This window comes from Akebia trifoliata, unplaced genomic scaffold (genome assembly GCF_017979445.1).
Source record: "Akebia trifoliata isolate Shusen 1 unplaced genomic scaffold, ASM1797944v1 Contig00425, whole genome shotgun sequence".
Lineage (NCBI taxonomy): Eukaryota > Viridiplantae > Streptophyta > Magnoliopsida > Ranunculales > Lardizabalaceae > Akebia > Akebia trifoliata.
Window position 1 is genome coordinate 133,177 of NW_028237019.1, and position 23,025 is coordinate 156,201.

General features: G+C 35.9%; 1 protein-coding gene across 2 annotated transcripts in view; it reads left to right on the top strand.

Annotated features, from left to right (window-relative positions):
* The first annotated feature begins 2,330 nt into the window (after window positions 1–2,330).
* Window positions 2,331–23,025, top strand: part of LOC147381472 (nudix hydrolase 3-like) — a 33,304-nt gene continuing 12,609 nt past the window's right edge. Inside the window, exons 1-7 of one of the 2 annotated variants that reach the window (XM_086430373.1) lie at window positions 2,331–2,475; window positions 2,606–2,684; window positions 3,525–3,704; window positions 5,785–5,862; window positions 7,836–7,932; window positions 8,717–8,850; window positions 14,799–14,880. In XM_086430373.1, the coding sequence (XP_086286499.1) occupies window positions 2,608–2,684; window positions 3,525–3,704; window positions 5,785–5,862; window positions 7,836–7,932; window positions 8,717–8,850; window positions 14,799–14,880 (648 nt within the window). In that variant the 5' untranslated portion in view covers window positions 2,331–2,475; window positions 2,606–2,607. The other variant, XM_086430372.1, reaches the window with a different exon arrangement.

Consider the following 23,025-nt stretch of genomic DNA (forward strand, 5'->3'; position numbering starts at 1 on the left):
AATTTAGTCAAATTTTGTGAAAATTGGTAAAATGGTGTATTTGGTTTCGATTTGTTGTTTTATATGTTTGAAAGGATTTTTCTAAGTATAATGTGGGCTCTAGGGATGTTTTGAGGTTAAGGGTATTTTGGTAATTTGATCATTTTTTAGTAATTTTTATCGTGAAACTTCTTTTTCTCGACAATATGATGATTTCTACGTTTTTGGGGTTATATTTTTCTAGCGTAGCGTGATTTCTAAGATTTTATCAGTTCGAGATACCTCATCTGAATTTTTGAAACATATCAGTAACAAGTAAAGCATTGGAATAAACATCCATTATTGGGAATCGTTGCAATCGGGTTGACGAGTTGATTAATCAGGCGAACGCAAAAATGAGGTGTCTACACCTATCATTTCACCTTTATACATGTCACTCCTCTACTCACTCTCCTAAAAATATTTTTCATTTTCTCACCTCTATTTACCAAAAAATCAAAGATCAAAAAATGTTTTTATGGTTTCTTCACAAATGTCACATTTACCTTCATACAAATAAAAAATCCAAAAAAAAAATAACATATACTTCATGTCCATTCTCTTTATTGTTAAGGTTGGATCACTTTATCCTTAAATTTTTTTAAAAAACTCTATAAATACCCTTATTTTCAATGAACAAGGCATGCTCTCAAACCCTTATCTCTCAACCTAAAGCTCTATCAAAATTCCTACTCATTCTCTTATCTCTAATTTTCAACTCAACAATTCTCATTTCCTACCCTCAACTAAATCATCTAACCTTTAAGTTCATCTCTCAAGGCTCAAGCTCATTCAAAACTATCAAGGGACAATGTGGATTAGGATATAGTTTCTTTTTAAGTTTGCATTTTCTTCTCCTATCATTTTCTTTTCTTTTCTTTTTAAAAGCTTTTAGGATGTAATAGAGAACACTCTTTCATCCTGAGTAAATTGAAAATCAACCTTGGGCATGAAATACTTGAGGCAGTTTGATCGAAAGGATAGAGGTTAAAGTCCTTTTTACCCATTTCCTTTCATGCAACATATGTTTACTATGCACACATACCACACATGCTTGGCCATGATAAGAAATGCATAACTCTCTCAATATGGTTGAAACATTAAGTTTTTAGTCAAATATGCATGCATTACGGTTATGAATCTAAGAGAATTCCATCCATGAAATTTTTCTAAAATTTTAAACCAACATTTCAATGTAAAATGTGATGACACCATGGGATATCCTCTTCTACAGAAGATTTCTCAAGTCAACACTAACATTAAAACTTCTTTCAAGAATGTACATACTCACCATATACACACACCCACTTCATGCATCTTATGCATTTTTGTTGTTATGTTAATCTTTTAAAAAAATAGTCAAATTTACAAGGTAACCACCTTAGGTGGAGAAAATTGAGTGTTTAACACCTTCCCCATTCTCTAACTGAATCACCTTACCTTGATCTTAGGTAGATCACACATTTTCCATGATTAAGAGTTACTAAAATGTCATGAAAAATGACTTTTCTTAAAAATTAATTCGAGTGCCCATTCACACTCATTTTCAAAAAAGAATGATGGCGATTCCAAATACCGTAGCATTAATGTTCAAAGATGAATATTCTCATGTCTACAAATTGGGTACCCAATGACACCCTTGGACTATTTTCTTTATAATACATTATTGAGTCATGTTGGAGTGAAATCAAGGTTGGACCTCACATCACACTAGAGGTGTCAATGGGTTGGTTTTGATTCGATTCCTGTGATATTTGGATCATAACTTTTATATTTTATTGGTTTCGATTCTTGTCGGTTCAATTCCATTTTTAAAATAAGTGGAATCGGAATCGGAACCATGAAAAATCACAAGTACCTATCGGTTCCAATTCTCAAGAATCGAATGAGAAAAATTATTTCAAAATCATTATAATAAAAATTTCCTTACAAAAAATAACATATTATTTGTAAAGTTTCAACTTAATAAGTTTCACTAAAATGATGATTTAATGATTTTTATTTTCAAATATTAAAATGTATTTCCTTTACAAGTAATAAATTTAAAAAGAAATGACTCATCTTAAGTTCAAATATTTAGTTTATATAAAATTTAAAGAATTTTATATCATATATGTTAATTTTAAAATATAGGATTACCTTGAATCATGTTTAATGTAAAAATAAGTGACAAAATAAATCGATTCCGGATATTTGTAGGTATGCATCGGATATAATCTAATGATTTCGGATTCTATTGGTTCGGTTCCATATTAGACCCGACTCTAATCGACTCCAATAAAAAGAGAATTGAAACTCGTGTTTTCGATTTTGATTTTGATTCTGGTTCGGCTCCGGGTAAATGGGTACACATTGACACCCCTACATCGCACACTCAATCCTGAGGTCACATCAGCATTATTCTCACATACAACCACGTCAGCAACGTGAGAATCCATATCAATTTTGAAGCACCAGGTCCATCACTTTGCATATTTAGATGCTTCGAATATTTAAATGCTAGCTTCCACTTCTACAAAAATAAAATAAATGCAAGAATCAACTTGACTTGATCGTTTTTCTTTCATCATTCATTTGGTTAACGTAGTCATGGCAGACACCCACGAGGAAGAACTCCTTGACGTTCTAACAGAAACAGGTCAGAAAACTGGCATCTCCAAACCCAGGTGATTTCTCTATCCTTTTCCATCACTTAGCACTCTAATTGTTTCTGCTCCAATTCCTCCAAATATCTACTTCAAACCGATCTCTGCAAGGTTTCTCATTGATTTTTTGTTGAAATTTCAACCCTACATAAATTTCCTTATTATAGGATTGGTTGAGCTAGGGTTAGTTGTTAATATTAAGATTATGAATTATGAATTTGAAATTGAATTTTGTTCTTTTAATTTTAAATTAAAATTGAATTTTGTTGCTTTAGGATTTGTTCTCTAAATAAGCAATGTCTTTTCATTGAAGACCAATCGGAAAAATTAATAGAATATTTTGGATTTAGGAGATTAACCATCATGAATTGGTCTCGGTGATTTGTAGGAATGTTACAGCTCAATTCTTAATATCATAGTTTTAAATCCTGTTTTTGCCGAGTCATCTCCGTTTTGGACGATTTTTAATCCCACTCAGACCTGGGAACTAGAAAAAAGAAAAAAAAAAGGGATGCAGAAGTTAAATCCTGGTTTTGGCGTCTTTCACGAATGATACTGAGATGACTTGGGTGAGTCATCGTGGTATTGAACAATTTTTAAAATCTTGCTTTATATGCCATTTGTGTTAGATAAGATAAGGTTCAGAGTTGGTAGAATACTTTTGTGCGTTGATTAGTTAAAAAGTGAGCCATATTTAGGTATGTGATAACTATTTTGTGTATGAGTGTTCAACATCACTTATGCTTCAAGAAATTCCATGGACATATCATCTTCCATAAAAGCTAACCTGAATTTGCTACTCTTCTTGTTGCTATTGTTATGCTTTTTTCTAGACATAAAACATTTTTGCTACTTATGTAGAGATCATGTACATAGAGATGGAGATTATCATCGAGCTGTTCATGTATGGATATTTGCCGAGAGTACCCAAGAGTTGCTTTTGCAGCGACGTGCTGACTGCAAGGATTCATGGGCAGGCTTATGGGATATCTCCAGTGCTGGTCATATATCTGCTGGTGATTCGTCCCTTGTAACGGCTAGGTATAGCTAAATCCATCCACTATATGCTTAGAGATGATATTTTCTTTGTGGAGATGAACTGGCACTTGGGGAAGGAGTCTTTTAGGAGTTTCTTTTTTGTATATATAACAAAAGGGAAATGTTCAGCACCTTACATTTTGCTCTACGTGTTTTGCCTTAGAGGGGTTAGAGGTTTTGGAATGGGCTGATTTCTGAAACTTCTAACCCCATCAAAAGTGGTTTACAAATTATTGACGGTCCCACGATTCTTTAACTTGTAAACTGAGGTTATAAGTTTAAGAATGGGCTGATTTTTGTAAGGATAATCTTCTCACCATAGAGATCATCCTCACAAAAAATCAACCCATTTTGAAACTTCTAACCCGTATGTTGAACTCGAACTCCAAACTGTTGCTTGTTGTGCTACCGAAATGGTGAGACTGCAGAAAACCTTCTCTTGCATTGTGCTATGGTGTGTCATGGTTGGTATCATTTCCTTGACCTTTTTGGTATAGTGGGCTGTTTGCCAAGGACCACAAGGAGAGCTATTTAGTTCTTGGATGAATTGGGGTTTCTCCTTAAGAAGAACTTTGAAGTGGATCTTGTGGAGCCTCCTTCCCTTTGCTATCTCTTGGGGGTGGTGGAAGGAGAGGAATACACACACTTTCGAAGGAAAATAGCTGCAGTTAGAGGATCTCATTTTGTCTATTTTGGGCTTGCTAGTTTTTTGGGGAAAGGTTTTCAAGGAATTTAAGGGTATCTTTTTTGAGGACTTCATTGTAAGATGGGAGTACAATTGTAATTTGGAGGCAGTTTAGAGGTTTTTTTTTTCTTTTCTTTCTCCTCTTTTGATAAGTTCTTGTATTTAGGAGCCTTCTCGTCCCCGTCTTTTCTTTCAATGAAATTTTAACTTATCAAAAAATAAAATGCTGTACACTTCATGGTGGCCAAGTCAACCTACCAAAGGTACTTTTTTTTTTTTTTCCGATAACCAAATAATTTTATTAACGGGAGGACATGGAGTCCTCTAAAAAAGAGACAAACACAAAGATACCTACTAAAGATACATAACTGCGAAGAACTTTGTAGCCTCCCCTGTTTACAATTATGTCCACTCTTACAAAGAATCCTAATTTAGCAATTTATAAAATGGGCACTTTAAATTTGTGCCAGTGACACTTGTCCATGAGGCAAGATTTCAAGTGATAATCATCCATAATTATTTCTTTAGCAACGTCTTATTTTAAGTCGTCTTCTCAACCCAGACCCACATACTTAGGCCTATACGTTAACTTCGTTTTTGTGATGAGATTTCTTCTTTACTCCTCGCCCATTTCACAAGAAGTTTCTTTGAATTTTTTACAATTGAAGCACGCATCTTAAAAACAGACATGAAATAAATTGGCTTACTAGGAAGATTGCCTTTTAATCAATTTCGTTCTACCCTCAAGTGAGGTAACTCTTCTTCCAATAAAATAGCCTCCATAGCAAGCTAGCTTGTTAAATTTATTTACTCACTTTGTCTAGATATATATTTGTTTCAATGATAGTCAGCTCATCACAGCCTTACTGAGAACAAAAACCCACTTCACCTGTTTTCCTGCCCAAGAAAATACTCCATTGTGGCAGCATAATTTCTACTAATGGATGTTTTCACAAAGAAGCTAATTCTGTTGTCAGAATACAGATATGGGAGCTCTTTCGATTTATATTTGATTGTTTCTTCTACAAACATAATATAAAAGGAAAAAAGAAGAGTTATTCCATTTTAACTGTATTTAATATTTCAAAAAAAAAAAAAAAAAAATCAACATATTTTCTGCAGATTTAATTAAATCATGTTCTGTTTTGGGCAACTATGCCAATTTACTTAAAGAGTGGATGCAACAAAGAAAATTATAAAATTACTTAAAGTATTAACTTATTTCCACTTTCTTTCATTTCCATATTAGTAATTGATGGGTTCTTCTAGTTTGCAATACGTTGTTTTACTTAAAAGAGGTTTTATACTTGAACAATATTAATATTGTTTTAATATGTCCAGTTTTAAAGTTTCATTTCTGTATTGTAGATTTTTAATTAAAATTTTGCATGTTTCCAGGAGGGAGCTTGACGAAGAGCTAGGGGTAACTCTTCCGAAGGATGCATTTGAATTGATATTCATTTTCCTTCAAGAGTGGTTGGTAGACCCACTATTATATGTTGATGTTTAATATTTCTTTATGCAACATGGTTTTATACTATTATATGGTTAAATAAATTTCACATTATGCCCTTAATATCCATTCATATAGTTCCGTTCTTTTGTTTTGAACGGTATATTCTTGGGAAGAGTTTTGTTCATTTTATTAAATTTTGGAATAAAATGCATAATTTTAAGTAGTTTAAAGTTTCGTACCATCTTGGAATGTTTTAGCCTAGACATTGGTTTCGGTCAAGACACGAATGGAAACATTGACCTAAAGGATTGAATGTCTTAGGAATGGTTTCTTGAAATGTCTCAGTTTTCTTCCAGACCGAGGCATCGCTTTGAGACAAGATTTTAAGCATTGCTTCAGTTAGTGATAATTTCACAATGTGCAATGATTTCTTTTAAGCACAAGTTTATTAGTATGCATTATTCTGTTTCTTGCATGATTTTTGAAAGTAGAGTCTTTGCAATTATGGTTCAAAGTTTCATTCTTTTTTCAAAGGTTTCTACCAAAACATTTTGGTTCTTTGATGTGCCGGGATGAAACATTGCTACATTACTTACTATTTCTCTACTGTCCCATTTCATCATCTATAACTAACAGTTGGCCACCATTTTTAGTGAAATGTTGCACATGCTTCCTCTAAGTAGGGGTTCAACATTGTTCAGTTTGGGGCCAAATTAGAACCAAACCGACATAGGTCGGTTCTATTCAATAAGAACTAGAATTGAACCAAATTTCCCATAGAATCGAATTGAACCAAACCGAACCGAATCATATTAAGAGCATCTCTAGCAGACTCTTTAAAGTCTATTTGCTCTTTACTTTAAAAAGTGAAAGTTGAAAAACGGTCTCCAAGAGACTCTTTAAAAGCAAATTTTAAAATAAAGAGGGGGACTTCCACTCTCTGCATGTAGAGAACCTCCAAGACTAGCTATTTTAATGTTAAAAAATGAAAAAACATTTTCCTGAAATCTTACTAAGTGTCATTGGGCCCACATGGATTACCACATTGGCAATCCTACACAAATTCCTTTTAGATTTCATGGAAATTTTTTTATGAATTAAAAAAAAAAAAAATGAATATTGAGCTTGATCCAAAGTGTTGAAAATAGAGGGTTACCAAATTCCCAAAACTTAAAATTAAAATTTAACGGTGAAAGATAATATTTTTTTTCAAATTCTTAGAATTTTATTCTCTACAAGCCTGTGGTATCAGATCATGTTTTTGGATGCCAAGATGTGAGTTCATGACTCTTAATAGGATTTAAGTAGGTTTTAACAAATATTTATTTGAAAAGTACAATAATATTAAATGTAAGAATAAAGAAAGAATTGTTGAGTCTGTTGGAGTTGGGATCAAATTTTACACTAGTTAAAATAACTTTTGTTACATTTTTTTTTAAAAAAAAAATACAAAAAATGCTCTTTATTTAAAAGAACATTGTTGGAGATGCTCTAAGATCGGTTTGGTTTGGTTCGGTTTTGTGGGTTGTCAATATCCTATAAACCTACTTGGAAGCAACATATGTTTAATGAAAAAAAAATTAATAAATAATGAACATGAATTTTCATATAATAAGTCATTAATCTATCCAAAAAAAGAGTCATAAATCGATCTATATAAAAGAGAATTAATCATCTATGTCCTAACTCCTAAACAGTGGTAAGGTTCTATACATGTCTTGAACCTAGAACCAAACCAAATTGATTGGTTCTCCATTTTCTCAACCCAAAACCGAAGCACAACTTGTTTCAAACCGAACCAAACCAGTCCAAAGCTATCAGTTTGGTTTGGCTTGGTTCTCGGTTTGAACCGTACCAAGTTGCGCCCCTACATCTAAGTATATGCTTTGCACAGACCTTAACTACTTTCAATCATGAACTCTGCCAAACAGTTAATGAGCACTTGAATACTATGTAAATGTTTACAGTTTCTTGTTTCAAATTGTTAATGCAGTGTTATAAATGATGGAAAATTTATCAACAATGAGTTCAATGACGTATATCTTGTAACAACTTTGGCTCCAATTCCTCTGGAGGCTTTTACTCTTCAGGTGAGAATATCATATTGATTATCAACAAAAGTGCTTTCTGACCTGCCTCTACAATGCAGTTGGTTAGTTCTAGAATCTGTAAGATTTATCGGTTACACTTCTTAATTCAAAGTAATAAACACTTTACCAAATTATTTCTCTATCTTATTGACAAGGTATTTAATTTTAATTCTCATATGTTGGTAGTTCGGTAGTTCACATTCACAATTGCTTATCAGGGCTTTCACTGAATTAGTTAGTCTATGAATTTTGCAACTATTTTTTGGTATTTTGATGCATTAAGCTATGTTCGTTAGTCATTAAATTCCGAGGATCTCCTGTGCTTGGAGGCATAGTGACAAAGTAGGGGTTACAAGGGAAAGCTTCAGAAAAAGTCGGCAAAACATCAGATTTTTTTATATTAATTATGGCAATAGTATTACCATCGGGCTACTTTTTCCTTTTTCGCTTTTGTTCTTTTGATGTCAAATAAACGATTTATGTTTTTTTATTTAAAATTTTTTTTTTCAATGGGTAAGCTGGACTTGAACCCACGACCTCGAAGTTGCTTTGCAATGCGTAAAACCAACTGAGCTATGGGTCAAATAAATGATTTTATGTTGGTGGATTTCTAGAAATTTCCCTTCAAGTCTTAGAGGTGCTTATATTTGTTTTAACTTCCAACTTAAAATTGCTCATTTTTTTCATCATGATTATAGGAACATGTGATTGTTTTCATGTAGTAAATTCTTTTTTAATTAACTATAAAATAAAACTAGATATTGTCGTCTTTTTTATTTGGTAGGAAACAGAAGTTTCTGCTGTTAAATATATCTCTTGGGAGGAATATCAAAACCTACTTGCAAAAGAAGACCCCGAATATGTCCCTTATGATGTTAGGGGACAATATGGTCAACTATTTGACGTACTTTCAAAAAGGTAGACCACTGACATCCATCATAGAGAACTTCATTTTCTTTGGTTGCATTTAATGTTGTAATTTTGTAAATAATTTTAGTAATCTCTCTTATCTGTGACCACCCTCTTTTGTAATTCTTTCCTTTTATGTAAATTCATGGCCATGCTGGATTTTGTATTTTGAAGTTTTCTAAATGTGGTACAGAAAACAAGGATCTTCTTGTGTGGTATGCTAGAGACTAAGTTTAACACATCTATGTACCAACAATCAGTTAACACCAATTGCACTCCAACCTAAATGTGTTTAAAAAAAAAAAAAGAAAATTACATCATATCCCTACTTGTTACACCCAACGAAAGAATTTTATACCAATACTAAAGTTTAAGAACCCATCATTCGAGGAAGCTTTGAAAACACTCTTTTTGACTATTGCCTTTATTGGTCTTCTTGGATATGGTCAAAAGATTATCCTTTGTTATGATCGCATGAATTGACTTTTCAAAATACATATTAGAAGAATAGCGTTAAGTAAAAAATGGATGAGACAGTTCGGATTTGTGTTTCGATAGCATTTTTTTCACCCTTGAGAATGGTACTTCAACTAACTATTTGGAAGCTATAGAAGACAAAGGAGATTGTCTTTTTCTCCCTTCCTTTTCATCATATTAGTGGAGGAAAACAGTTTATGTGGAGATCCATTGTAGCTTCAAGGACAGACATGTTACTGGGACAACAATTCCCTTAACCCATATTGATTGGCTAAATCCTTGATGCCAAACTTTTTTCATGGGAATAAGGAAGGAGTTGTTAAGAGTTTTATTCGGGACGGGTTGAACTTTTTAGGTGGGGGATGAGAATAATCAGGTATATCTATAAGGATGAAAGAAATCTATATGGAAGATAAGTGTGGGTTATGGCGTGATGATTTCTCCGCAAACCTAGTACGATTAACATCGAGTCTGCAATTTTTTATGTGCTTGTTTTCCTTGGGGTATCTCGACCTCCTTCTAATAGAAACTTTACCCATAAAAAGTACATTGAGGCCGCAATAAAAGAGATGGCTACCGACTACCAACCCCATGGAGAAGATCAAGCTCATACCATTCAACAAAGAGTTGTTTTCTTCACAAATAACGTATCACACTTTCTTTACTTCTACGAAATAGGTTTAAATCGGGTTGGGGACAATGTTGCTTTGCTTCAATGGTGGCTGAACGCATACACTTTCTCGAAATTTATTTTGCTAGGCAATGATAAAAAGGGTGAAGTTCCCCTCTTGAGTTTAAAAAAAAAATTAAAGTCTCCTTATGTTTCAAACTGGTGACGCACTCCCTTGACTTTGGTCTTCTATGAGAGACTAACAAGAGATACCCTTATCTTAAACTTCTTGTCCAAAAGCCTTATCCCCCCTCCCCCCTCCCCAACAACAAAAACATCGCTTCCAACTTTTAGGGTAGATATTTTTTTCCTTGTCTTCAATTTCAAGATTCTATCTCTTTAAACCTTCAAACATTAAGAAAGGAATATGGGCTTTTTGGGGAGGTTAAAGATGGGCTTTTGGGAAGAACAATAAATTGTTTTTGTCCAAAGATTGAAGACAATGGGTTAAAAAGGTTTTAAAAATAATGCTCTAGAGGTTGATGAGTGTTCATCGTTTGAATGGAAAGTGGATAAGGTCTTGTATACATGGATAAATTAGCGGGGTGACTAGGATCCGAAGTTCACTCAGATTAGCAGTGTAATCGTATGGTTATCATTTGGTTGAGGAAGAGACAAGGTAGGACTGATGGAACTTGAACCAAGAGGGATGTGAGAGACTAGGTGGTGGAGAGTGAGATTGAGAGGGAGAAAGAGAGTTGGTGCTTTTGAGGGTCTAATGATAGATGTCCGATTTGAGGGACCACTTCGGTTTATATAAATGAGATTTTTCTCTCACTGTTTGAGCCAAAGGGTGGTAATCGAGATGACAAATGGGTAGGCAAGACAAGTCATTGTCCTAGTCAAAATTCCAAGTCAAAATTCCATCTATTCCTTCTTGTATTAGCAAGAAGGTTAATCTATGAAAGCCAAGTCAATCTGGGGAGGCTGCAAAGGGTGCTATAAGTAGCGTTGAAACTTTTGTTTTGCAAAGTAGAAACTCCCGTTTTGCAAAGTAGAAACTCCCTAGGCTTTATATGTCTGTCCATCTGTCAACCTCGATCTCTTACTTAAGGCCCATCGAACCCTGTTCTCGTAATATTCCCCATTAGCTGGTTAGTTTTGGACTTTTGGTCATGCACGCCAACCATCTATTACATGAGAGTCACTTGATGTGAGTACTCTGTTAGCGTGCTACTATGGTTGAGGCGTGGTGCTGATGTGGCAAATAATTGTGTCTTTAGCAGACCTAGTTGTTGTATGGTCATGGTAGTGCGGCCTCGTGCTGATGTGCATAACTTGCTGGCCTCTGTACGTCCTGGTTGGCATCCTCGAGATTCATGTCAATCTAGATTCAAAGACACCTATCAACATTAAAAGGTTTAGGACTGACCAGCCAGGAGGTAGTAGATGTATAAAGTGAAAGATTCGAGGTTGACAGATGTATAAAGTATGGGAGGTTTTTGTTTTCCATGACAGAGGTGTCAATGGCTCAGCACTGTTGACAACATCCTTAATAGCCTCTCGAGATTGACTTTGTTGTCCTAGGTTGACTTTCCTATTGACACAAGTAGGGATAGAAGGGAAGTCAGATTGGGATAGTTACTTGTCCTACCTACCCATCTGTCACCTCGATTGACACCCTTTGTCTAAGATAAGGAGAGAGAGATCCTCTTTTTATAAATCCAAGTGTTCCCTTAGATGTGACATTTATCATTAAACCCTCAAGAATACCAATTCGCTACACATTTTCTTGGTCCCCACAACTCTCTCTTTTCCCCTCTCATTTTCTCTGTCTACCACCTGGTCTCTCATACCCCTTTTGGTTTAGGTCCTATCAATTCTACCTTACTTCTTTCTCATCCAAATGGTGATCATATGACCACACCATTGGTCTGAGTGGACATCAGATCCTAGTCACTCCACGAATCTATCCATATGTGTCAGGCCTTATCCACATTTTGTTCTAACGGTGAACAACGAGGTTGGGTACAATGGAATTTTTTTTTTTTGGAAGAAAATTAAGCCTTTTTGGCAAGAGGTTGAAGATGAGGGCATTTTGGTATATTGTACTTTATTGGTAGCAATTTGGTGAGTTGGCATAGTAAAAAGCAAAATGAGGTTGCACGTTCCAGTGTTAAGGTAGAGTACAAAGGCTATGGCTCACACAACATGTGAGATGTTTTGGGTTCAGTCTCTATTCAAGGAGATGAGAGTTTAGGTTCCTTCCCCTATTTCTATGCATTGTAATATTTGGCGGCCAACTATATCGCTAGCAACCCAATTTTCATGAGAGGACAAAACATATTGAGGTGGATTGACATTTTATTTGTGATATGATGTTGACCAAGTAGATTATTACTCCGTACATCAAGTCAAAAAATAAGTTGGGGGATGTCCTCACAAAAGCATTGCTTAGGAGTTTATCTTCTATATTATGTACCAAGTTGGGCATGTTTGGTTTGTATGCTCCAGCTTGAGGGGGAGTGTTAGAGGTCTAGATTTATTTTATTTTTATTATCTTTATTTTTATGAGATATTTAGTATTGGGTCCATAAGCCCATAACTTATTGATGTAAGTGCCCCCCACCCACCCCCCACCACACACAACTCTTCAACTTCACACACTTCAATAGCTCAACCACTGATGTGGACAATAAGCCAATTGCTGTAAGTAGTATATGATTTCTTTTCTCATTTGGATGAAATTGTGCAATACTTCTCCAGGGATTTAGATGCCTTCCCAATCATGCTTTGCACAGTCATTGTATTGGCTACTTGGGCTTATCTTGCTTTTTATTAACTTCATTGATCGAGTCAATCATATTCCTATAGTTTAACAAGATTCCTCCTTCCTCTCGTAATTCAGCATGAAGTACCTTCCTCAATAGAGCCCCCATTGTAATACGGTGTTGAGGAGGTGGATAAGGTCTTCTCTCACTTGGAATGAGGATTCATCAATGATGACTCCAATTTCCACCTAAATCAAGTCTATGGTCATTTGGCCCTTGTTACACCAAAATATCAAGAATAACGAAATTAGAAAAAGGTTTAGTGGTTAGAGAAAAAGATGTAATTGATCAAAGAAGGAGAGAGAGAGAAGCAATCCCTTTGAAGGAAGAAGGTTGGATTGCCTATTTTGCGAAGGGGTTAGGTATATCTAGGAAGGTGGAAATCTCCCCTCTTTTTTCTTGTGTCTGTATGTCTCAAACTAGATAGGCATTGTACCATCACCTAGGTTAGGTACGTAGTGTCGCAATCATTTGATAGTTCAACAAGGAAATTTATGCTATGCACGACTTGCACTAAGTTGTAAGACATTCCAGAGTTTGTCAGTGCTGCTTACCGATTAGGCAAACGTTAGGGATACTTTGTAACACCCCATCCAAAAGTGTCAGCCACTATATTTGCCCCTTGGTGCCAGTGAGGCAGTGACGTACCTTGGGTAACCTATTTTCTTCTTTGACACCCCTATGAACCTTCCAGGTGGAAGCGGTCTTTCTTGGCAGAGCCTTCTTTTTCCCAACAAACCTTTACCTTATTTAGCTTCCTTGATTTGGCGGAGTTCCCAATGGCTAGGTCAATGATGACACCTTCCTGGTATTAATGTCATCAAGCATTAGTCAATACCATTGAGAATGGTATCTACAAGCATCCTCATCCACACCTTACCCAAATATTGGGATCAACAACAGGAATCATTTTTCTTCCTTCAACTCTTTCTAGAACTATATCTTCTGTCTTGGCATGCTTATGTAGATCTTCTCTTCTTATCCATGTAATTATTGACCTTATTGCTGTTTTAGAGCGTTCTACTTGTGTTAAAGTGCTCCTTGTCAATAGTGTTATCATTGGTCTTTAATGTATTTGCCCAAACCATCTCAATTGATTTCTTGTATTTTGTCCTTTCTTGGTGCTCTTTATTTAATCTCCTATGAAGGCTATTCCCATATTCCTTGAATGTACTCGCTTCTAATTATATTTGCTAGAAATACCACTCATCCATCTCAACATCAACATCTCCGTTGCTTTCATTCTACGAACAAGTTCCTCAAACATTAAGCTCCAAAAGCATGGTTGCTTTTCTTATTACTGCCATATAGAATTTTCCTTTTAGTTTTATTTGTGCTGTATAGAAAGCTAGTCTCCACTTAATACTAATTCTATGGTCATATCTTTACCAATATCCCTATCTATATGGATGGTTGAACCTAAATATTAGTAGTCCCTTTGGGCCACTTCTTGCAGATCAATTTAACATGCTTTCCAGTTCTCTTCACTATGGGTGTGCTTGGTAATGTTGCACTGCATGTATTTTTCTCTTTTTCCTACAGCAACAAAGGCTTATCCCAAAGATTTGTGGTTGGCTAAGCGGATCCTGTTGCACTGCATGTTTTTTGTCCTGTTTGAACTTAATCCTGAAACTCTCAGTTTCTAAGGCATCTATCCATAAAGATAGTTCCTATTTAGCAGGGCTTTTCTAGCTTTGTTCATTTTTAACATTTAAATCAAAACTTAATCATTACCCCCACCCCAAAACAAAAATCTGACATTATACATCTTGTGAACATGAACAAATCACTTGCATACACTACCCATGCACCCACTTCTCTTCCAACATTCAGTTATATTTTATGCAAATGATGTAGCTCTTACCAGTAAATGTTTTTGAGGATCCGCATTTTTTTTCTTGGTAAGTAATGTGTTCCAAGGAAAGGCTTTATTCTTAATAATGTAATCTGTTATTTTCACTTCACCAAATGCATTGCTAAATTTTCATTTAGAATTATATTGTTTATGTGAAATGATCTTTTGTTCAAAATTGTTCAAGGTATAAAGAGAACATGGGGGCACGCCATCTGGCTATTCAAAAACAACTTGATTGTTATGCTCCTATCCGTTTTGACATAGAGGTGAATAGCTTTTTCTCTTGCTTTCTATGTTGACTTTTTCACCTTATAATCTCAAGTTGATATAAGACTGAAGTCATTTATTGAACTAGGCTGTTTTGTCGTTATTATTTAATTTCCTAAAAAGATGTTAATGTTGTCTAGCTTATTGTGCCCTTGTAAGATATTTTGTCTGGTTTTATAGCACACGATGAGCACATAATACCCTAGAAGTGCTTGTACTACAAAAACGACACAAGACTGTTGTAGAATAGTTCACAAACACAAGAACATGTGTAAAGAGATCTGAAGTTTCTCCCCCAAGATCCAAACTAGGTCTCTAAAGTGAATTGCTTCAATTCTAAAAACATGAATGACATGCCTACTTTATTATGAAATACACTGAGGCTACAAGACCCTAATACCCCTCATTTGTAGTATGTAGATTAAGAGTTTGAGAAGGAGAATAGAAGAAGAGATTAGAGAAACGTGGGAGCAAGTTGAAATCGACTCCAACCCTAGCCGCACAACTATTATATATCACAACGAAATAACAAAAGAAAGAAAAAGATAATACTACCCTTACTAATAATAACTTATTAATCCTAATACTCCTCCTCAAGCTGGAGAATATATATCATATAATCCCAACTTGTTACAAATATAGTCAACCCTACCAACCCAATGACTTAGTAAAAAAATCCACAACTTGATCTTCAGACTTCACATAAAGAGTAGCAATTTCACCATTTAGGTGTTTGTCACGAGCAAAGTGACAATCAACTTCAATATGCTTTGTCCTCTCATGAAACACATGATTATAAGCTATGTGTATGGCTTCCTAGTTGTCACAAAATAGACTTACAGGTAATTCTACTTTAAAGCCCATTTCATGAATAGGTGCACTTATGGGTTTCACGACCTCCACTTCGACCTCCTCGGTAATCTATACCACCACCCTTGCCACCTTTACCACAACCCCTTCGACCACCACGAGTACCACAACCAAGGCTTCCTCGATCTCTAGGAACCACTAAAACTGATTGATCACCACTAACATTGCCACTATCTGATATTGTGGCTCTCTTAAGTTGAGAGAAAACATTTGTAGGAAATGGAAGATCCTGACTACCCAGGATTTGAGATCTATCTACCTCGTACTTTGGTTGAAGAGAAAAGTGGAATCAAATGACATCCATATCTTTCCTCTGTTTCTGAATCATGCGAATATCACTAGTAATAGGTTGGTACTGATTAAGTTTTTCACGCATTCACATGATAGAGGCAAAAACTTGCTTTATGGTCTTGTCATCTTGTTGCAAAGAAAAGTGCTCTTGTGTGAGCTCATAAGTCCATGTGATATTATTTGATCTAGAATACATGTGTTTTACCCGTTGAGGTGTCAAGGAACATAAAGTTTACATTGATTTGCGGTTCCATATTGTTCCACAACAATGTCACAATCTAAGTATCTCTTTGCTCCCATACATCTGTAACATTCGGATCTTTAGAAGTTGGCTTATCTGTCAACAAGTGACTGTGTTTTCCCTTTGCCTTCAAAAGTACCTTTATTGCTTTAGACCACTAAATGTAATTGCTTCCATTAAGTCTGATGGAAGTTATCTGAAGCTTTACAAGGCATTGCGAAATCCCCAAATTTGTTTTCTGTTCCATAAATTAACCATGAGAACACAATAAAATTGGATTCAGAGGTTTTCAGATATTTTTGTGAATGATTTTCTATTGGCTGAAAATATCGTTGGCACTAATTCCTTATAGTCAAGATCTGCGAAAAACCTCTAAAAAACAAAGAGATATCTCTCTTAATGAAATCACACCATCCAAAAAATTGCAGAAACTTATTGGAAATATGTAGTTTCTTTTTATATTTATTTCTATTTTTTTATTGTTAGTTTTCTATGTAAGGGCATTTATGTCTATTCTCACTTTAGTTAATATATATATTTGTCAAGCTATCATTATGAGACTTGATAAATCTCTTCTACAATTCTTCTTGGTATTAGAGCCCCTAGAGAATCCAATGTCTCCCTTCTTGGGTTCCTCTCTTCGCTTGTTTTTCTCTTGAAGTTCTTTGTCTCTTCTCTTTCCTTCTCCTCTTCTTCCCTCCCCTATTCTTGGATTTTTTGAGACCTACTGACGTAGAGCAGCTTTGTTGGAAGGTCTCCCTTTCAGGGGCTTCTTTTATTTATGTTCTCCTAATCACATGTTGCGATAGGATTTTTTATCAATGTTTCACATGCTGCAATTAATTTTCTGCGCTGTGTTGTTTGCGCTATGATAGGGTTTCTACCTTGTGATAGGTCTTTTGGTTTGTCTTCTACCCTACGTTAGGGTTTGTGTTTGAGATAAGGTGATTGGAAGATTGCCTTGCGATAGCAAAAGGGTGCTGTTGAAGGTTTTTTTTGCCCAAGTTGGAAACAATTTTGCCCTACGACAGCAACTTTGGGAGACTTTTTGTCTTGCGATAGCAAATATACCTTTTTCTGCCTAGTTGGAGACCATGATTGGTCTCTGACCTAGTTGCTGCCCTACGGAAGCCTTTTTAGGCCTTACGACAATAACCTTGGGAGATTTATGGCCTTGCAACAGCTACTGGAGAACACGATTGGTCTCTGAACTTGCTGCTGCCTTACGGAAGCCTTTTGAGGCCCTACGACAACAACCTTGGGAGATTTACTGCCTTGCAACAGCACGTGGGGAAGTGTTTCTGCCCTACGACATCAACAAAGGTCTGTTTGGGAGGTTCTTTGCCTTGCGACAGCAAGTACAGAGGTTATTTTTGCCCTTTGACAATATCTGTTGGACTGCTATTTCTGCGACTTCTAATTTCTAATTTCGACTGCTGCTTGGGTTGCTTGTTGCCTTGCAAGAAGGTTGAGGTGTTGATTCTCTTGGTCTTGGATTGGTTTTACATGTCATCTCCTTTCAATCCAAATATTTTTTAAATTCTTTTTTATTGTGAGCGATGACATCGACTCTAGAAATCAAGGATTCCAACACTATTCTCAGGACAAATTCTTCTGCTTAACATATTATCAATGCCCGATTTGATGGTTGTAATTTTCAGTCATGGTCTCGATCTGTGAGACTTTATTTGGGTAGTAGAGTTAAATCTAGTTGGCTGTTGGGTACTATTCATAAGCTACTCCTCACTGATCCCAAATTTGAACAATGGGAAATCGACAACTGCACTATTTTTGAGTGGCTATTTAATTTCATGGAGCAATGTATCTATACCATGTTTATGAATCATGATACTATCTCTTCCTTGTGGTCAGCCCTTACTTAGACATATACGTATGCTAGGAATGACTCACGAATTTATGAATTGTATTGAGACATTGCTCAGGCTACCCAAGGCTCTTAGAGTGTAACTGATTATTTTTGGTTTCTTCAGTCCCATTGGGAGGATCTCTTCCATTATGAGTCTATGACTAAGTTGTCTCCAGAGACAGCAGAGTATGTGGTCAAGAGGATTACTCAACACTAGACATATCAGTTTCTCATGGGTTTACGTCCTGAGTTTGAAGCACTTCGGACTCAGATTCTCAATACCACTCCTTTTCCTTCATTATTTGCGATATTTGCGGCCATTGATAATGATGAGCGTTGTTGTATAGTTCTCTTTTAGACTCAGGCCCCTGGTATACTTTTTGCTTCAGCCACAAATTAGATGGCTCTAGCAGTCTATTCGAGTTTTTCTGACTATTGTGCCCTGTGATCTGGGAATCGTGGCAGTGGAGGTCGTGGTTGTGGTAATAGGAGTGGTTTTATTTGCAGTCATTGTAGGAAGATTGGCTATGAGAAGGCCTGATGTTTTCAGTTCTATGCCCATCTATTGCGATCTCCTGCAACTCCTTTGGGACATTCTATTCCCCGTGCCGCCACTATTAAGTTATCTTCAGTCCCTCCCACTGATCCTCCTCCTTCTCTTGGTACTATTGATTTGCAATAGCTCTAGACTCAAATTGCCAATATTGTACGGGATCAGATTCATGCTCATACCCACTCCCCTTCGATTGTGGCCTCAATTACCACTCCTTCAGATACATCTTCTGCATTACATGTCGCTTAATTTGGCTTTGCTCCTCTGACATGGGTAATTAATTTTGGTGCCTCTGATCACATGACTGGTGAGTTTGGTCACTTTACCTTTACTATATTTCCTTCTACTCATAGGGAGGTTTGCCTTACTGATGGGTCCCTTACACTTATTCACAACAAGGGTACCATCCCTTTATCCTCTGGCCTTTCCCTTGATTCTGTGCTTCATATTCCTCACCTATCTCTTGACTTTTTGTTTGTGAGTAGTATTACCAAATCTTTAAATTGTTCAGTAATATTTGAGGAGGGTTTTTGGCAAGGGGTATGAGAGGGATGGGCTACACCTATTTGGATCTAAGCCTATTGCTGTATCGGCTGTTGTGCTTCCATCTTCTAGGAGCTATACTTTTTCTTCTCAGTCTTTAGATTTATTGCATGCTTGCTTAGGACATGCCAATTTACAACACTTATGTTCTTTATTTCTTGTTTTAAAAATCTCTTGTAGTGGACACAAGTTTCAGTGCTCTGTGTGTGAGCTTTCTAAACACATACGTACTTCTTTTATTCTTCGCATGCATCAGTTTAATGCAATATTTGATTTAGTTCATTCTAATGTGTGAGAGTCTTCCCCTGTTACTTCTTTTAATTGTTATAGATATTATGTTATATTTATTGATGACTATTCTCATTGCATTTGGATTTATTTGATACGTTCTCGTTCTATAGTGCTTCCTATTTTTGTTAATTTTCTAAAAAATGATTTAGACTTAAATCTCTTAGGTCTAATAATAGGGAGGAATATATTTCTGATAGGATTCGGCCCCTCCTTCAAGAGTATGGTATGCTTCACCAGTTGACTTGTCTTTACACTCTTGAACAGAACGGGGTGGTGGAATGAAAGAATCACCACCTCATGAACATTGTCCGTTGTCTTCTTCGAAAGATGCATGTTTTCAAGTTATATTGGAATATGGTAGTCCTTACTGCGACTTTTCTCCTTAATTGCGTTCCGAGTCGCACCTTAGGGGATAGGTGCCTCTTCATGTTCTTCGACCCGATAGCATTTTTTTCCCATTATACTTAGAGTCTTTAGGTGCACTTGTTTGTTCAGGACAGAACCCTTCATCGCATGAAATTAAATGACAAAGTCATTCGATGTATTTTCTTGGGTTACTCGTTTATGTCAAATGGGTATCGCTGTTATGATCTCCTTTCTCATCGTGTCATTCATTCTTTGGATGTCACCTTTCTTGAAAATGTTCCATATTTTCATGCTAATTCTTCTTTGTAGAATTCTTTTCCTTTGCAGGATCTCTCTCCTATAGTGCTACCATTTCCGTTTTCTCTCCACTTTTTCAGGTTTATTCTCGTCGTCCTCGCCCCTCTCCAACCTTGCCAACCTCCTCCTTGGACTCAGGTATACCTTCTTCTACTCCTATTCCTTCTATTTATTGCACTTCATAAAGGTAAGCGGGGGTGTGTTACTGATCATCTTATTGCCCAATTTGTTTCCTATCAGGGACTCTCACCTTCTTATTAAGCTTACCTTACTGCTACTGATTTTATTCGAGTTCTTCGGTCTGTATTAGAGGCCTTGTGTGATCCTCAGTGGACTGAGCCATGATTGTTGAGATGGATGTTTTGTTCCTCTTTCGTCTGGGGAGCGGACTGTTGGTTGTAAATGTGTTTTCACTGTTAAGTACCTCGTGGATAGCATTGTTGATCGATACAAGACACGTCTTGTTGCTAAGGATTTACGCAGACTCCTGGAAAGGATTTTGGTGTTATATTTTCTCCTGTAGCTAAACTTTCCACCGTTCGATTTCCACTGTGAAGAATGCCTTTCTGAATGGTGATCTAACTGAGGTTATTTATATGGACCCCCCTCTTGGATTTCGTCTTCAGTGGGAGTATTCTGGGAAGGTATGTTACCTTCGCAAATCTTTGTATGGCCTAAAGCAGTCTATGTGAGCCTGGTTTCAACGCTTTTCTGAGGTCATTTTATCTATAGAGTTTTCTAGATGTTACTTAGATCATACTTACTTTATACGTCAAGGATTGGATGACTGTTGTGCCATTGTTCTAGTTTATGTGGATGATATTATCCTAAATGAAGATGATACCCAGTGGATTGACAGGGTAAAGATGCTATTGGGTCGTGTCTTTGAGGTTAAGGACTTGGGTCCTCTCAACTACTTCTTGGGGATATAAGTGGTCCGCTTTAATTGTGGTATTTCATTATCTCAGCACAAATACACATTGGATCTTCTTCAAGACACTAGTATGCTTGGTTGTCGTCCTGCTTCTTCTCCTATGGATCAGAATCATTGCCTTCATGCTGAATCCGGTGATATATTATCTGATCATTCTTCTTATCAGAGACTAGTGAGCCGTTTGATTTATTTGATTAACACTAGATCAAATTTGATCTTTGTGGTTAGTGTAGTCATTCAGTTTATGTATACTCCGCACACTTCTCATATTGACGCTGTTTATCGTATTCTTCGGTACTTGAAGATGTGTCCTGGTCTTTTCTACTTGTCCACAGCTTAATCTCATCTGTCCTACTTCACTGATGCTAATTATATTACAGACAAAAGATTTACTTTTGGTTTTTACACTTTTCATGGTGGTAACTTAATCTTGTGGAAAAATAAGAAACAAAGTGTGGTTTCTCGTTCTTTTGCTGAAACTAAGTATCGAACTATGGCCTTTGGCACATGTAAGCTTATTTGGCTTAAAAAGTCTGCTATCATGCTTGATGTCCACTTTCTCAGGGAGCAGTCCGATCTAGTGTTTTTCAGACAATATTTGTGTTTTCTTCAGATCAGCTTGCCGACATGCTTATGAAGTTTGTTGGTCTCTCTATCACTAACTCTCACCTTGTCAAGCTGGGTTTGATTGATATATTTGCTCCAGCTTGAGGGGGAGTATTGGAAATATGTAGTTTCCTTTTATATTTATTTATTGTTAGTTTTCTATGTAAGGGCATTTATGTCCATTCTTACTTTAGTTAATATATATATATATCTGTCGAGCTCTCATTATGAGACTTGATAATTCTCTTCTACAATTCTTCTAAACTATCTTGGTGAAATCACACAGGCTAGAAGGATTGAAGAATTGATTTTAGGGCTCAAATGACCTCAAACACTGCTATCAATACCTTTCACCACACCATCGAACCACAAAATTTACCTGAAAATAGTATCAACCGTTAAGAAAACTTCTTAGATCTACTTATATAAGGATCTACATGCAACTACAACCACAACCGTACCTCCGCATGGAGGATTAAATACGAATTCTTTGTTAATCTTCAATTAGATAAAAAAAATGATTTTCTTACGAATCAATTGAGAAATAGTAAAAATTAATAAAATAAAATAAAATGGAAAGATTCAAACTTATATAGTGTGCTTTGATACCATGTAGATTAAGAGTTTGAGAAGGAGAATTTAACAAGAGATTGGAGAAACATGGAGGAGTCGAAATTGACTGCAACCCTAACCACACAACTATTATATATCACAATCAAATAACAAAAGAAAGAAAAAGACAATGCTACCCCTACTAATAATAACTTATTACTCCTAAAAATATCCATTTCAATTAAAAATAAAGAAAAATTGTGGACTGAATAATAATAAACTGAAAAACTGCTAATAGTAAAACAATTGTGCAACAACACTATCAATTTTTAGACTTTTCGTTCTTTTTTGTATCTTTCTTAGCGTTTGGATCCTCTCGATAAAACCTTGGCCATGGAGGAATCTAAATATCTAATGGTGGAAAATCAACAGTCCCCAGGATTTACTCCTCGTCATTATCCCTCAGTTGAGAAGAACTTGAGTTATAAATATCTTCTCCACCAAGATCTAGCCCAAGATACTAGAACAAATCAGCAACATAGATTTCTTTTTCTAGTCTCCATATGTGATGGTAATTCAACCTTATATATATATATATATATATTGTTTCCCATCTTAATCAAGATTTTGAATGATCCTATCTTCTATTATTCAACTTATTATATTTTTCTACCGGATTCCTCTTCTTTCTTGGGTAAACCATTGTAAAGTCTCCTACATTGAAATCGTTGAG